At 41.4% G+C, this 17,969-nt stretch overlaps 1 protein-coding gene and 1 long non-coding RNA gene across 2 annotated transcripts in view; both read right to left on the bottom strand.

Moving 5' to 3' along the window:
• ALDH1L2 (aldehyde dehydrogenase 1 family member L2) overlaps window positions 1-7,837 on the bottom strand; it is a 55,594-nt gene extending 47,757 nt beyond the window's left edge. The window contains exon 1 of the mRNA XM_077914790.1: window positions 7,680-7,837. Within this exon, the coding sequence (XP_077770916.1) occupies window positions 7,680-7,727 (48 nt within the window). The 5' untranslated portion in view covers window positions 7,728-7,837. The remainder of the gene's footprint in view (window positions 1-7,679) is intronic.
• Window positions 7,838-9,657: 1,820 nt separating this feature from the next.
• Window positions 9,658-17,967, bottom strand: LOC144323873 (uncharacterized). Its single transcript, XR_013389229.1, has 2 exons — window positions 17,427-17,967; window positions 9,658-10,030 (listed from the first exon to the last, which is right to left on the bottom strand). It is a non-coding gene; the product is annotated as an uncharacterized LOC144323873 (long non-coding RNA).
• Between the last annotated feature and the right edge of the window lie 2 nt (window positions 17,968-17,969).

Genomic DNA, 17,969 nt, shown 5'->3' with positions numbered 1-17,969 from the left:
TGTAACAACAGCCCAATCTGTTGTTCTGCCTACAGATAATACATGGTTATTTCATTTATTTTTATCAAAAACATCAAAATGTTCTGTAAATATTCTATCTCCAAATCCTATCATTAGTGCTGTTCCTTGAAATAGAACCAACATGTTGGCTATCTCAAAAATTTGGCTTTACCTCACATCACTACCAACAGCAGATATTTTCAGACCTCTAAAATACTACTCTTAGAACACAAAAGAGCCAAGAGGTTGAACTGACTCAAATGTAATGTCATTTGGATTTCAATTCCAGATTCAACACTCCCTTAGAAAGACAGTATTTAAACAAATGTCAGTATCTTTGAAAATACTACATTACTGAAACAGTTTCTGAGCTTAATGTTAAAGCTGAAGCTATAAAGGTGAGTTTATAACACTGAGACCTGTTTGGATTTTATGATTATGTGTGTTTATAACGAGTTAGCATAAATCAAAAAAAAAAACAGACTGGGATATTCTACCTCAATTTTATATATCTCCAACTATGATCTGAGGACTGACTGTTGTGTTGGCAGAATCAACAGGGAGCATATGTCAAATGTGTGAGTTCCTGGGCCCTAGCCCTGATCTGCTGAGTCGGATTCCCAGGCCTACGAAGCTGCATTTTAACAAGCTTCTCATTGACTCAGAGACACTCTGAAGTCAGAGAATGTCTGCTGTATGGAGAACACGTACCTGCTTGCTACACAAAAAGATTCTGCCCTGGAGAGTTTGGGTCAGGAAGAATGGCTGGAAATAATAGTAAACATTTTAACGAGAAGCTAGGAAGTGCCAGGCATTTCATATACATTACCTCATTTTGATTGCCCAACAACTCCTGGAGACAGGCATTACTAAGCCACTTTAAAAATGAAGAAATTAAAACACAGAGAAGATAAGATGCATCCTGGAGTCAAACAGCTACTAAGTGGCAGCCCTCAGATTCTAACTGGTTATTTGTGTCCATTGTTTTCCCATAACACAGGCCCTATGATTTTGAACTGGGTCTCATCAATTGAAATCCGAATAATAATAGTATGTATTTCACAAGGTTGTTATAAGAATTTATCAGGATAAAGCATGAAATGTATTATTGCAGCATGTAGCAATAGTGAATGCTTAACAGATGTTAATCACTATTACTATTAATAATACCATAAGCAATACCTGTGTAAATAAAAAATGCTGATGATGGATCTTTCCTACTGGAAATGTGCCATAAGCCCAGCACTGCATTGAGCCCTGTTCATTAACTTTGAAAAATTTATTAACTACTTATCATATGTCTTTAAGACTCATAGCATTTGGCACATGGTGCCCCAATCATACCTGCCAGTGTGCAAGATGTACCCAGCGAGCATGCTTTGGGTATTCACCAGGCTCTGGGCACAGAAGTTACCCAGAGGGATTGCAAATAAGTTGCCCAGCAAGAATGTTTTATTTGGACCATGGAGCATTTGTCAAAGGACTGTGATAATATTTTCAGGAGGTTTCATATCAGCGGGCAGAATTTCTGACTTCTTTTGGCAAAGCAGGTTTGTCAACCGTGCTCTGTATTTCCTTGTAGTGACAGTCAGCTAGAGCTGAGCAGCAGCTGCCACCATTCCTACAGCACTCCATCTGGCTCAAATCCTTCATTTGTTTCACCTGTTTTGTTTCTGTGGGTGTTTTTCTTTGGGATCTCTACAATCAAAGCATAAAGAACACTGGTCCTGGTCCTCAGGAGTTTACCAGTCAGCACAGAAGACACGCAGTAAAGACATACATTGATCTCATAGCATGAGGACAGGAGGGCATAGTGTGTGTGTGAAGGCCTGGTAGACTTCCCCAGAGGAGAACTCCGAAACTGAATTTTAGAGCACCTATCTTGGGGGTTGGCCATGAGAAGGGCAGGGATTGCGGGTGGTCCTTGGGAAGTTTCAGGCAGAGGGAGCAGCATGTACAAAGAAATGAATGGGCAAAGTGGGTTCAATATTGGAAATTGCAGACTGACAACAAGTGACACTCAAACAGTCTAAAGGCCTATTAGGGAGAGCCTTGTCTATGTCAAATAATTTGGACCTTATTGTAAAGACAATGAGATCTACTGAATAAGCAGAAGAGTGATACTGTCTTATTTCTATGTTGACACACAGGCAAGCTGTGAATTAACTACAGGTGGGCACCCCTCTTGTGTTTGAGAATTGAGCAGATAGTGAAAATAAAAGCTGACCTAATAATCCACCTTCAATATATTCACAGGATGCAGCTTGCAATAGTGTAAAAGCCCATTACCTATTGTAATAAACCCTCAGACTAATAGTTAAAGGCAACAAATTACATGTTGCATAGTTGTAAATCTGTGTATCATTCAAACAAAATTCATGACACCACCATAAATGACAAACCTGTGCAACTTGATTTTCCTATTGCATAATCACATAAAGAATGTATTAATGGAGACTTCCTTGGATATCTGGCCAACATTCTTTTAATCATAAAAAGTATAACAGATTTTTAAAATAATGATGTTGGGCAGCCCTGGTGGCTTAGCGGTTTGGCGCCACCTTCAGCCCAGGGCGTGATCCTGGAGACCAGGGATTGAGTCCCACGTCGGGCTCCCTGCATGGAGCCTGCTTCTCCCTCTGCCTGTGACTCTGCCTCTCTCTCTCTCTCTATCTCTCTCTGTCTCTAATAAATAAAATCTTAAAAAAAAAATAACAATGTCAACACAGGATCTACTAGCAGGTGAGGTCGGAGGGGGATGGTTTGCACCTAAAGATTGAGTGCAGCTGGTGACCAAAGAACATGTCAAAAATTGAGTAAAGGTAGGGAGATTCCAGAGGACTAGATCCAGGGATGGACTCCAGTCTCTGCCAGAAGGGCAGGACTTCAGTGCATAGCATTTACCTGTAATATATTCTCATTGCATAGAATTTCTAAATTAATTTTATTTATTTTTATTTTTTAAAAAGATTTTATTTATTTATTTGAGACACACAGAGAGGGAGAGGCAGAGACATAGGCAGAGGAAGAAGTAGGCTCCATGCATGGAGCCCGATGTGGGACTCGATCCTAGAACTCAGATGCTCAACCACTTGAGCCACCCAGGCATCCCAGAATTTTTAAATTAATTTTAAATTATACATTATATTAAATTATACATTATATATATATCTATATATTCTCCTTGTTAAAAATGAAACAACCACAGATAAGACTGGAGTCCGTTTTGACCACCACTCCAAATCCCAATTTCTTCTCCTTCTCTACCGAAGAAATAATCATTGCATGGTTTGCTGTGCAGCCTACAGACCTTTTTTAGGCATTTACCTATATGGAAATAAACACATTTTATAATAATAAAAATATTTTTTGTTTTTAAAAGTAATGCAAATTAAATCATATTATATGTAAGGTTCCATAACTTCTTTTGTTAGTACATATAACTTATACTTTAAAATTGGTGCACAGGGATGCCCGGGTGGCTCAGCGGTTGAGCATCTGCCTTTGGTGATCCCGGTCCAGGGATCGAGTCCCACATCAGGCTCCTTGTGAGGAACCTGCTTCTCTTCTCCCTCTGGCTATGTCTCTGCGTCTCTCATGAATAAATAAATAAAATCTTTAGAAAAAAAATTGGTGCACAGCATTCCATAGTGTAGCTATGTCTCAGTTTATTTGTTCATTTCCCTATTGAGGAAAAGTTTGGCTTTCAATTTATCATTATTAAAAGTACCATGGCAGTGGATTCTTGTACATGCTTCTTGTGCCAAGGTGGAAGTGCTTTTGTCAGTATCTATAAGTGAAATTGCACAATCATTTTTAAAACTTAAATGTTAGGCTCTCCTGATGGGCACAGTTGGTTAGGTGTCCAACTCTAGATTTCGGCTCAGGTCATGATCTTAGGGTCATGGCATTGAGCCCCATATGGAACTCCATGCTCAGTGAAGAGTGAAATATTATATCTTGTTCTAACTTGCATTTCCCTGATTATTAGTTTGATTGAGTGTCTTTTAATATTTTATTGACCATTTGTTTTTTGTTTTTTGTTTTTTTTAATTTATTTTTTTTTGGTGTTCAATTTACCAACATACAGAATAACCCCCAGTGCCCGTCACCCATTCACTCCCACCCCCCGCCGTCCTCCCCTTCCACCACCCCTAGTTTGTTTCCCAGAGTTAGCAGTCTTTACGTTCTGTCTCCCTTTCTGATATTTCCCACACATTTCTTCTCCCTTCCCTTATATTCCCTTTCACTATTATTTATATTCCCCAAATGAATGAGAACATATAATGTTTGTCCTTCTCCGATTGACTTACTTCACTCAGCTTTATTGACCATTTGTATTTCCTTTTTGGTATATTGTCTATTATTATCCTTAACTACAAGTTAAATCATTTGTCCCATCAATCTGGGCTTTTTTGAAAGCAGGGACTGTTTGTTTCTTGTTTACTGTTTTATCCTTTCTGGCTGTGATACTCTAAAAAAGTTATTTAACTTCTCTGGGTCTCAGTTACTTTATCTGTACAATGGGCATAATAATAGTTCCTATCTCACTGAAACGTTAAGGAGATTAAGTGAGCATATGTGTGAAGCATTTCCATCAGTGTCTGGTGCATACTAAGTGCTGTATCAATGCTATTTATTATTATTATTATTTATTAATCATATCCTCAGGATTTAGAACAAATGCTCAGGACATAATACACAAGTAAGTATGGTTTGAAGTTGAATTTGAAGGTCCTAAAAACAAACTAGACACCATAGCAGGGGGTCAGGTAATTCAGAAACAAGGACCTGTTTTCTAGAGTTAGGGTATAAAGCCAGTACTTGGCTCCAAGAAGCAAGGAAGGGCCCAAACTCTTGAACTGGATCAGAAGGTAACCTCAAGTTCTGGAACCAGGCTATGAACTCAGAACCAGCAACCTGACTTGTCCCAGACACTGGCAGAGGAAGCCAAATAACAGAGTGCCAAATAAATATGAAGACCAAATAACCCCCTGCCATGGGGAGAAATAAGATGCAATGAACCAGGCAGGATACTGGAGGTGCATAATAATAACTAACAGACAAAGGGTTTTATTCCTATCTATAGTTGCAGCAATTAAAAAGATCCAGCCATATCATTAAGTCATCGTTAAATATTTCTAAGTCCATTTCTTTAAGACAGGGAATGGAAAAATTGCTATCAGGAAGTGTTATAAACTAGTTTTCCCATTGGATTTTGCTAGGTCCTAAGAAGTTTTTTCTTTTTTTTTCATTCTGCTTTAATACCAAACTCAGAAGCACTGTGTGATTTTTTTTTTTTTTTTTCCTTTTTAAAGATGAAGGTAGGGACGCCTGGGTGGCTCAGCGGTTGAACGCCTGCCTTCAGCCCAGGGGCGTGATTCTGGAGTCCTGAGATCGAGTCCCACATCAGGCTCCCTAAGTGGAGCCTGCTTCTCTCACTGCCTGTGTCTCTGCCTCTCTCTTTCACTCTCTCTCTGTCTTTCATGATTAAATAAATAAAATCTTTAAAAAATAAAGATGAAGGTATAATTTATATGCAGTAAAATACACCCTTTCAGCATATATAGTTCTATAAGTTTGACAGGCACGGAGTTACCCTACCACTGCTACAATCAACATAAAGAACAATTCATCATCCCTGAGAATTTCTTTGTGTCCTTTGAGAGACAGTCTCTTGTAGTCAATTCTTCCTCTATCTCCAGCCCCTGATGACTACAGATCATCATTATAGTTTTACTCTTTCCAAAATGTGCTATAATTAGAATCACATAATACATAGCCCTTTGAGTCTGTGTTTTACACTCAGCATCTGTATTTGAGTTTCATCCATATGCGGTTGTGCATATTAGTGTTCATTCCCCTTTTGTTCCTGAGTAGGATTCCCTTGTATGGATGGATTTATCCACTGTTGATCCTGTCACCAGATGAAGGACAATTTGTTTGTTGTTTTTGCTGATAAATGAATAAAGCCTCTGTAAACATTCATAAATAGGTATTTGGGTAATTACCTAGGAATGCAATTGCTGGGTCATATCATAGCTATATGTTTAACTTTATAAAAAATGGCCAGTTTTCCAAAGTGGCTATACCATTTTATGCTCCCACCAGCCATGTTGGATTTTGAACAATTCTTATAGAACATTGTCCAAAGGATGGATCCTCATTTTCTATGGAGTAAAATATCCCAAACATTCCACTTGTCTTCCCTGTCTTCCTTTTGGCCATGGAAAAACCTGTCTTCTTCCCAGCCAAATGTCACAGCTCTTCCACATGTACTCCTGGGTACAGTCAGACTCAGATCCCTGACCCCTGACCCCGACCATGCTTGGTGCTTCCTCACATGCATGTTTTTGTCTCTGTCATTTGCCACCTGGAATGTTCAACTTTCATTACTGAAATCTTATGTAAGTCTCACTACTGTAATCTTTGCATTCTTTAAGACTCCCTTCTGCTTTCCAAAAAAGACAATTTCAATGAAAGGTGTTGTCAGAGGAGACTGATAAAACAGGCAAGCACAAGCCCTTGCTCTCTCTACCATCCTACCCAGATTCCCAGGTGCCACGTAGGGAGAGAAAGCTAAGGAGGAGGAGTCTAGAGCAAGCAAAAGCTCTTCAAGAACAGGTCTCTTTTCCTTATTTATTTATTTTTAAAAGGTGAATCCTCCCCAAATAACTAGGATTGGATGGGGGTAAAGAGAGTCCTCATTATTTGGGGTTGTCTGGGAAACAAAAGCTTTTCCACCTATGCACTGATCGGTTTCTCTTTGGTGCTATTCAACACTTTTCTCTGCTTTCAAGTTTTTTACATCTGGATATATGAACATAAGGCTTTTGCAAAGAAGAAGAATGGAAAAGCAAATTCCTTCACAGCCCGGGATGCATTCACTTCCTATAAAAGAGATAATGTACATGAGATGAATTGTTTTTGTTTTTGTTTTTCCCCTAAACAGCTTTGAATCTGCCTAGATGCAGGGAGGCATCTCTCCCGGGGCCACATGCAACGTGTCCGCTCTCTTTTCCATTTCTGGAGGAGCTGACGCAATTCCAAGGCGCGGGCCTCCGCCACAGCTCGGTTCTTGCGCTACGATTAACAATGTTCCAGGGTGGTTGCTTCTGCAGCGCCTGGGAATCCTAGCACTCCTGCCCCCCGCCTGCAGCTCAGGAAGAATGGGCTCGCTTGCAGCCACCAGCGCCGAGGGCCATTACTGAACGCGCCCTGAATGCCACCCGGGAGCGCTCAGACCTCCGGGGCTGCCCAGGAGGCCCTCGCTGCCTTGAATACTACTCTCCGCCAGAGATGGTCTCGGTCCTGTACTCCGGCTCCATCTCATGACCAAGGAGTTCATGACGGAAATGCAAAAAGGAAAGGAAGCTAGCTGGCTCTGCCCCCCTTGCCAAGCGACTGTTCCCACCCTGTCAATCCCAGCCAGTGGGGTGGATGTTCAAAAGCCGCATCCCCAGACCCGTCCTAGGACAAGACAATGCCTCGCCTGACATACCCGAGGCTCTCTCCGGATCCTTCTCTGCAGTCTTTCAGTTTTAAAAATGCTGCCCTGGCTTTCAGCGAAGTCCAGTATCGCTGCCCACCCAGTAGCTGCGCCGCCCGGCTCTCCCGCCCCAGGGTCTGGAACACAGTCCCGGGTGAGAGCCAAGGACGCCCGCCCAGGCCAGACTCACCCGGCCGGTGGAGAAGCGCCGGAGCGCCTGGCTGCCGCGCCACAGCATGCCGGAAGGGACGCGCGGCCGGGCCGCACCGCACCGCAGCGGAGGCTCAGCCGGGGCGCGGCCTGCCACCTCCCAGCGCCGGGGCCGCCGCGCTCGCCGCTCGCGGGGACCGCTAGTCCCGGGACCCGCCCCCTCGGCCCGCCCCGCCCCGCTCCGCCCCGCTCCCTCAGCTGGCGGGGCTCGGGGGCCAATCCGCTGCGACCGGGCGGGGCCCCGGCTGGGGTGCCACGCGGATACCCAGCGGGCGGGGCCGGCTGCCAGTCTCGGCCCCGTACTTGCTTTCCCGCTGCGGGATCTTCTACGGGTTACTCAGACCCTGTGAGGTAGACAGGGATTTGCTTTATAAATGGCCCATCTGACATTTCAAGTCATGGCCATAACACTGTCCTGAGGAGGCAAAGAGAGGAAAGACAAGAGGTGGAGACACCTGGCTGTGTAGGATCCTGATACCCGTCTTGTAAACTGATACGAGGATTTAAAGAGAGAGTGTGTATGAAGCACGTGGCAAAGGGCCTGGCACAGAGCTAGACCCCAAGAGATGATAGTCAAGTAGATACCCACACTTCTCTCTCATCTCTCTAGAAGGAATGCTCAGATATGCTCTACCTAACCACCTGTTCCAAACAGAACTCCTTAGCCTGGCATTCAAGGCCATCTGTGGTTTGGGATTTTCTCTTATTTTCTTGCTGCTCCTTTGTGTAATTTAGCCTCTCTGGTACCTGCTGATTCTTTCTTTCCGAGACAATGCTTCCCAGAAAAGCTTATCATCTGTCACTTGTCACCATCCGGGCATGGCCAAATTCCTTCTTTTCTTAAAGGTACAGCTCATGGGACGCCTGCCTTCGGCTCAGGGTGTGATTCCAGGGTCCTGGGATTGGGTCCCAAATCGGGCTCCCTGCATGGAGCCTGCTTCTCCCTCTGCCTCTGTCTCTCCTGGTCCCTCTCATGAATAAATAAATAAAATCTTAAAAAAAAATAGAGGTACAGGTCAAATGCTGCCTCCTGAAGGTATTTTTCCTGATTCTTTCCTCCCTTAACTCCCTTATTCCCCCAAAGTAATCCTTCACTCCTCTGAATTGGGAAAGATTTTTGTCCAAGTGTCTCTTCTGACATCTCATTCTGTTATTGGTGTTTGTGTATCTTTCCTCTGCTCCACTGGAAGCTCCTTGCAGGCTAAATCTATGTCTGATTTATCGGGATTTACAATATCTAACACTAAGCAGATTTCAAAAAGTACTTGTTGAAAGACAGAATGAATAAATGAATGAATGAATGTGTTTAAGAAGGAGAGAGGAAAAAAATCCTTAAAGGTTGGAGAATTCAGCAAACATTGTTTTGCTCTGGGAATTGCCCTTTGTCAATTCAACCCATTTCCCTGACTGCATTTTGTGACTTCTGGCTTCTTTTAAACTTCCAAATACTAATTATAATTTTACTTGTAAACTGTGTATACTGGGAGAGGTGGGAAAGGAGTGTGGTTTTTTTCTGAATTGGGGCTCCATAGTTATATCCCCTAGCTCCCAACCTCAGGAAATGTAGAGTTTATGTCTACCCACATACAGTGGAATATTAATGATATCTAAAATTTTCTTTTGTAAGAGTTAAAGATATAGATCTCTTAATAACCAGTGGTTAGATCAAAGGCAATTAGTTTGACAAAGAGAAAAGCCCTGTCAACCTAGACTTCTATACTCAGCAAAAATGAAGATGAAATAAAGTCATTTTTATGTCTCTCAAACAAAAATTTGAGAGAATCTGAAGAAGGAAAATTTCCAAATTCATTCTATGAGCCCAGCATTACCCTGGTATCCAAACCATACAGAGACATGACAAAAAAGGAAATTATAGGCCAATATCCCTGAGGATCATAGATCCAAAAATTATCAACAAAATATTAGCAAACCAAATTCAATGCTATGTTAAAACAAAATTATTCACCATAATTAAGTGGGATTTATTCGAGGGACTCAAGGATGGTTCAATATTTGCAAATCAATTAATGTGATACATCACATTAACGGGGGGGAAGGATAAAAACCGTATGATCATCTCAATAGATACAAAGCATTTGAAAAATACAGCACCCATACATGATAAAAACTTTAAGCAACACGGGTTTAGAGGGAATATACCTCAATATAATAAAGGCCAGGATCCCTGGGTGGCACAGCAGTTTAGCGCCTGCCTTTGGCCCAGGGCGTGATCTTGGAGACCCAGGATCGAATCCCACATCAGGCTCTCGGTGCATGGAGCCTGCTTCTCCCTCTGCCTGTGTCTCTGCTTCTCTCTCTCTCACTGTGTGCCTATCATAAATAAAAAATAAAATAAAAAAAATAAAGGCCATATGTGAAAAAGTCCACAGCTAACATTATACTCAATGATGAAAAATTGTAAGCTTTTCCTCTAAGATAAGTAATAGGACAAGGATGTCCATTCTCATCACTTTTGCTCACTTTCATTCAACATACTGCTGGAAGTCCAATGTACAGTAATCAGAGAAGAAGAAAAAATAAAAGTCATCCAAACTGGTAAGGAAGAAATAAAACTCACTATTTGCAGATGAAATTATATTATATATAGAAAACCCCAATAACTATGTGTAGTGATAATATATAACTACCAAGTTAACAAAATGTAAAATTATCAAGGTAATATGTAGAATGATTTTTTTTAATCTATTGAAAAGTAGGCAAGAAAGGTGAGAGAAAGAAACACAGAATAACTGGGAATAAATAGAAGGAAATTAGTAAAATGTTAGATTTAAGCCTAAATAATTGCAGTAAATGAAAATGGACTGAACACTTTAATTAAAAGACAAAGATTGTCAGATTGTTTAAAAAACAAAATTCTTATAAGAGAGCCATAAAGTATAAAGATTCAGAAAGGATGATTTTTTTTAAATCCACCCAATGATTGGTTCAAATTGTGCACAAGATCCTAGTAAGGCTAAGGAAGGCCAGCAAGACCTAATTCTCGGATTTCTGTTTGAGCTATGTTAAGTGTACCCCCTCCTTTTTTTAAAAAAGATTTTTATTTATCTATTTAAGAGGAGAAAGAGAGAGAGACAAAGAGAGAGAGAGAATGAGCAGGGAGGAGGGAGAAGCAGACCCCCAGTTGAGCAGGGAGCTCAATGCAGGGTTTGATCCCAGGCCCTGAGATCATGACCTGAGTTGGAGGCAGAGGTTTCACCGATTGAGCCACCCAGGTGCCCAAGTGTACCCTTTTTTTAAAAACACTTTTGGTATTGAGATGTGAACCTGAGGCTACCAAGGCTGCCAGATGGAACCTAAAGAGTGTAGCAAAAATTACAGAAGAGATAGAAAAGAACCAGAATCCAAGATTTGTTTTTGAATCTTGAAACCGAATGCACACAAAGGTCAATGCCACTACTACATGTTTTAAAATTAACATGTGGTAAAATTGATTTCATTTTTTCTGTACGGTTCTATGAGTTTTAACCTATGTATAGACTCATGTAAGTAACACTGACATTAGGATACAGAACCTTTCCATTTCCCACCCCAGAACTGCCCTGTCTCTTTGCAGTCATGGCTAACCAACTACCCATTTCCATCCTGAGAATCTCTGCTCTGTTCTCTGTCACCGTGGTTTTTATCTTTTCAAGATTGCCAAATAAATGAAATCACATAGTATATAACTTTGTAGATTTTCTTCACTCTACACAATGCCCTAGAGATTTGTACTCAAGTTTAGGGATTTTCTAGGGATTTTAAGATTCTTCTGTTACTAATTTCCATATAATTCTATTGCAGTCAGAGAATCTAACCATCACATTTCAGTCCATTAAAATGCACTGAGATTTTTTTTATGGCTAGCATATGGCCTACCTTGCTTAGTATTCCTTGTATACTTGAAAAAAGATGTCTATTTTGCTGTTGTTGTGTAGAATGTTTATAAGTACCATTTAAGACAAGTTGGTTGAGAGTATTGTTCAATTCTTTATTCTCCTATATTCTATTCGTCATAATACTGAGAGAAGTATTAACATTTCCAACCAAAGGGGCGGCTGGGTGGCTCAGTCAATTCAGTCTCTGCCTTAGACTCAGTTCATGATCCCAGGATCCTGGGATGGAGCCTCATGTCACAGCAAGCCTGCTTCTCCTTCTCCCTCTGCCCCTTCCTGATTGTATTCTCTCTCTCACACACACATAAGTAAAATCTTTAAAAATAAATAAAATTTTCAGCTATATAATTATATCTATTTTTTCTTTCTATTCTGTCAGATTTTGGTTAATTAAATTTTATTGTTCACCCCCCCCCAAAAAAAAGGATGAAAAAAGCTAATTCACAGACATTCTGGATTCTGTTACATTCTTAAGAAAACTATTGGAGTTTTGATTTACTTGTTTATTTATTATTTTTTAAAGATTTATTTATTTATTTGAGAGAGAGAGAGAATGAGTGGGAGGGGCAGAGGGAGAGGGAGACAGAATCTCCAGCAGATTCCACGCTGAGCAGAATCTCACTTGGTGGGGGGGGAATCCCTGGGTGGCGCAGCGGTTTGGCGCCTGCCTTTGGCCCAGGGCGCGATCCTGGGGACCGGGGATCGAGTCCCACGGAGCCTGCTTCTCCCTCTGCCTGTGTGTCTCTGCCTCTCTCTCTCTCTCTGTGTGACTATCATAAATAAATAAAAATAAAAAAAAAAAAGAATCTCACCCAGGGCTCCATCCCATGACCCTGAGATCAGGACCTGAGCTGAAACCAAGAGTCAGGAGCTTAACCCACTGCACCACCCAGGTATCCCAGGGGTTTTTGTTTAGAAAGCAGTGAATTTGCTTGGACTCAAACCCTGCAGAGGGAAGCAACTTATATTTCTGTTCAATTCATGTAGACAATGGTTTGGCCAGTGTTTTTGCTCGGATTTTGGGGTTCACCTCCGTAAGTTCCCTTGATTATCAGTTTTCCTTTCTAAATTTCAAGCTGCTCTGCTAGCCCAACCATCTCCATTTTCTGCTATCTTGAACCCATAGGACTTCAGCTTTTTCCTACCTGAGGTGCACATCTGTTGGGAAATATATGCATCAAAGGGCAGCAAGCACCCCTCTCACCCAGTGTAGGTGTTTTTAGGGACTCTTGACTGTGATTTCAGCAGGCTCCCTCTATATAGTTTGGTGGTTAGCCAGGGATTTGGGCAATGTTTACACTTAGGTTTTGGATTTCATCCCCTTTGTGGGCCCCTTGCTTTAGGATGCTCCTCCAAATTTCCAGTTTCTCTTCCAACAAACCTGAACTTAGTGTGTTTCCACCATGAGCTGGTAAGACCGGGTTTCACTGCTTGACTTAAAGGGGTGAGGGACACTGTCAGGAAGAAAGCCATGAACTCATAACTCTTACAAACAAATTCTGAGTAAATTCAGAATTCTGAGTAATTTCCATGTGCTTTTCTGTCTGATTTTATTGTCTTTCATTTCTTTTAAAGTTTCTACTCTATATTGTCTACTTTTCTTAGTTTTTAACTGCAGGTAGGTTTACTTGACTACTTTCTGCTTGTCCATTTCTAGATGTATTCTTGTCAATTACTTTAATATGTTAATCATAAGATTTTCCTAAGGTATGCTTTTAAAATGACTTACATAGAAATACATATATATAATATTTTATTAAACTTTTTACGCTTATAGTTTCTTTAATAAATAATGCCAACCACTGAAGAACTAAAAGGAAATACTTGTCCTGCAAAATGAATATTTATCACAGAGCAATGGAAAAAATAACGATTGTTAGCTTGTTCTTTTAACAAATATATTTATCATCTGTGTTCCAAGCACTGATATAATGAACTGTATCAAAGAGACATGGGTTGGATGCTCATAGAACTTACAGTCTAGTGGGAGAAATAGGCCTTAAACAAGTAAACTCCAAATAATTAAATGGTAAAAATTTTCATAAAAGCAATGAAGGAAAGGTATATATTCTGAATACAAAAGGTACCTACTGAGGATTGTGTAGTCAGGAATGTCCTAAGGAAGTGACATTTAATCTGAGATATGAAAGATAAGTGGTAGATAGCCAACGAGGGTGGAACTTTCCAGGCATAAAGTGGGCATAGTATTTGTGAAGGACTTCATTTGGAGAAGAACTTGGTTTGTTGGAGGAGCTAAAATGCCAATATGGTTAGATCATAATAAGCAAAAAAGAAAGGTTAGGCTTTTCCCATAGATGCTATATTTTATTGTAAGCACACCTGTAAGCCATTGACAGTATTTTTAAACAAGGGAGTGGTGATATTATCAAAATTCAGTTCAGACATTAACTTTTACATCAGAAACTAATGGCTTCCCAAGATACATTATTCCTTTCTCTCTAATAAAACCAATTTTTTTTTTCGAGAGAGCAAGGAGTGGGGGGAGGGGAGGGAGGGAGAGAGAGAGAGAGAGAGAGAGAGAGAGAGAGAATTCTAAGCAGGTTCCATGCCCAGCATGGAGGCTAATGTGGGACTTCATCTCATAATTCTAGATTATGATCTGAGCTGAAACCAAGAGTCAGACACTCAACCAAGTGAGCCACCCAGGCACTCCTAAAAAACAATTGCATGCATGGCCATTCGATTCAAAGATTGCCTTTCCCAGGCTCTCCTGTAGGTCAGGGGTGGCCATATCATTAAGTTCTGGACAATGAGATGGAGTGGAAATTTGGAACAATTTGGTGGGGGGAGAGTAAAGCAGGGATCAGGAGTGATAGTAAAGATAATAGCAGCACTTATTTTGCATTTATAACATGCCAGGAAGCATCTGAAGGCCTTTACATAAACTGGAGTCAGCAGGACCTGTTTGAGAGACTGCAAATGATTTGGCATCCCAGCAGAGCAAAGTGGGTGGAGATTAGGGAGTAGAAGAGTCAGAAAATTTAGAGAGTAATCAACGGGAAGATTGAAAAAGGCCTTGTGTTCCATTCTATGAAGTGAAAACTTCAAACCAAGAGTAACAGGAATCCACTGAAGGATTTTAAAGTGGGCTATAACCTGATCAGATAGCTTTTGAGAAATTTCACTTGGAGAACAGTGCGGACAATGGAAAGAGAAGCTCTATCACAGGTTTATAGTAATTGTCCAGGTGGGAGGTTCTTTTGTAAAGAACTACATGGGGATCCCTGGGTGGTGCAGTGGTTTGGCGCCTGCCTTTGGCCCAGGGCGCGATCCTGGAGACCCGGGATTGAATCCCACGTTGGGCTCCCGGTGCATGGAGCCTGCTTCTCCCTCTGCCTGTGTCTCTGCCTCTCTCTCTCTCTCTGTGTGACTATCATAAATAAAAACTTTTAAAAAAAGAAATACATGAATTAACGCATTAGGAATCTTTTTGACAGGTACACATAGGGCTTTGTGATGAATTAAGTAAAAGGTCTTAGTGAGCTATTACCATAATTTCTATTATTGGAAACATACTTTAAATGTATATTAGAAAACATGTTCATTCACCAAAACCTTAGCTCTATAATATATAAAAAGTATTTTGGTATGGAATAAACTGATACTTAAGTTGTGAATATAAGTGTTAAAGGCAAGAACTCCTGCAAGCATGTTCTCCGGGCAGCTGTATAAGTTCTTTGAAGTTCTCAAAATAGTACAATGCTATCTATATAAAAAATTTCCCCTTCTATTTCCAAGCTCAACTTTTAGACAGTATTATTAAGAATGAAGAAAAGTAGAAAGAAGGATATTTAATTCCTCAAAATGATCATTTGCCTTCTGTAGTCTAGGCCTGAAAAATATAGGACTTCTGCTGTCATAAATAACTTTCAGAAAGCACATTTCAGTTTATAGTGAATGTGCTTTGTATTTCACATCCAACTTTTAATTCTCTAACAAAATTTGAATCTAGGACTTGGAATTTGATTTAAAGATACATAAGATCAAGACAGGCAATCCCTAAGATTTCTTTAAAAAATTAAGTGACAATGATTCAAATAGCAAACACTTCTATTGTATGTGGTTGGCATTGTTGCCTCTTACATGTATAAAATATAATAGTCCTCAAGACAATCCCATGATGTGTTTACTATTATCATTCCCATTTTATTTTTTTAAATTATTTTTTAAAAAAGACTTCATTTATTGATTCACGAGAGACACAGAGAGAGAGAGAGAGGCAGAGACATAGGCAGAAGAAGGAAAAGCAGGCTCCGTGCAGGGAGCCCGATGCGGAACTCAATCCCGGGACTCTGAGATCACACTCTGAGCTGGAGGCAGACACTCAACCACTGAGCCATCCAGGCGTCCCTATCATTCCTATTTTAAAACTGAGGAAATTGAGGCTGAGGTTAAATTATCTGGCCCCAAATCACAAGGCTAGTAAGTGACAGAGCTATGATTTGGACCTACAGAATTCGGCTATAGACACTCTGCTTATTATAGTATGACACTGCCTCTTGCCACTGATTTATTAACTTTAATAGAATAGTGCATTTGCATACTCAAATTGCTCCTACCTATAATTTCACTATATCACAATGAGCTACTGGGAGATTAATTACAGTGATTAATACAAATGTGAAGAGTACAGTAAGTTGAACTCACAATCATATTTACTCACAAAGTAAAGGGAAAAAGTGTATTAATCACTGTAATTAATTGTTAGCCACTGTGTTACTGTTATTTTCAAGTTTGTTTTTTTCCTTTCTGAAATGCCTACTTAGACTGCAAGCATCATTAGGGCGGGGTCCACCTTTCTTGTCTGTTTTTTTCCCCCATAATAGTTTGTCTATCTAACATGGTGCCTGGCACCTAGTGGGCACTCATATTTGACCTACTGTAGATCCATAGGTCTCAGGGACTGCTCTTCTAAAGACCTTTTACCTGCTTTGATTAATTTAGTTATTTTTGGTTCCTTTTAAGCTTATGGAGGACTGGGCAGCCCGGGTGGCTCAGCGGTTTAGCGCGGCCTTCAGCCCAGGGCCTGATCCTGGAGACCTAGGATCGAGTCCTGCGTCAGGCTCCCTGCATGGAGCCTGCTTCTTCCTCTGCCTGTGTCTCTGCCTCTCTCTCTCTGTGTGTGTCTCTCATGAATAAATAAATAAAATCTTAAAAAAAAAAAAAAGATTATGGAGGACTTCAATAAGATCTCATTGTTAATAATTAAAAAATGCACAAAGGGACATAAAAAAAGGTGAAAATCCACTTTTTAATCGCCAACACATATTCTTTTCCAGGTGACTAATATCCGGTTTGGTGCGATTTGAGTTCTCTTTCTCCGCATTTACATGCACATATGCACAAACACATTTACATGAGTACATATGTAACCACAAATACACATTATTCCGCAACCACTTTCTTCTTCTTTTTTAAGATTTTATTTATTTATTTGAGAGAGAGAGGGAGCTTGAGCAGGGGAGAGGTAGAGGTAGAGGGAGAAGCAGACTCCCCATTTAGCAGGGAGCCCACGTGGGGCTTGATCCCAGGACCCTGGGATCATGCCCTGAGCTGAAGACACTTGCCCAACTATTTAAGTCACGCAGGTGCTCCCCCACCCGCCGCAACCGCTTTCTTTCAGTTTCCTATGTCTCTATAAATGTATTTGATTTTTAAGAAACAGTTATCTCGTATTTCATAAGATGGATGTATTAAGCTTTATGGAATTATGCCCTATTGATGGACATTAAGACCATTTCCTGTTAGTGTGCATTAAAAGCCATGCAGCAATGACCGTTACTGTGCCAATACCTGTATACATGTAGACTTACCGGGAAACACAGACCCCCGTTCGCGGGAGGGCCGGTTAACAGCTAGGAGCCCCTCGGGACCCGTCTACAAAGCGCGGCTTCTTCCCTCCCGGCCTTTTTCAGAGGAGGACGGGGAGGATCGCCCGGCGCAGGGTCAGCAGAATAGAAAAACCCCTCACTAGGTAGGGCGTTCGTAAAGTAACTCGGCCTCTCACACGCGGGTTTATTCTCAAGAGCAATCGGCACGGGACTTGCTGGACAGCCGCGGGACCTCCGATGGCGGTGACAGGGCGGGCGCGGGCGCCCTCGGGGACCACCGCCTCCTGTTAAGCCGCTGCCCCCTCAAGTTTGCCCTGTTCAGGCTAGACTGATGGGACAACTCCCCAGCTATTAAAAATGACCTGGAGGCAGCAGAGTGAAGTGAAAAGCATCCGTGTGGCTGGAGACGTGCGCTGAAGGGAGGCGAGGCGCCAGTCGCCACCGCAGGACTCCGCCTCCGGCCACCCGGGCCGACTCGCTTTCCCAGCAGCCCCCGCGGCCCACAGGGGCCCGCAGCCCGGCCTG

Source organism: Canis aureus, chromosome 11, assembly GCF_053574225.1.
Source record: "Canis aureus isolate CA01 chromosome 11, VMU_Caureus_v.1.0, whole genome shotgun sequence".
Taxonomy (NCBI): Eukaryota; Metazoa; Chordata; class Mammalia; order Carnivora; family Canidae; genus Canis; species Canis aureus.
Note: the sequence above shows the minus strand (reverse complement) of the source record. Positions and strands in the feature narration are given on the sequence as shown.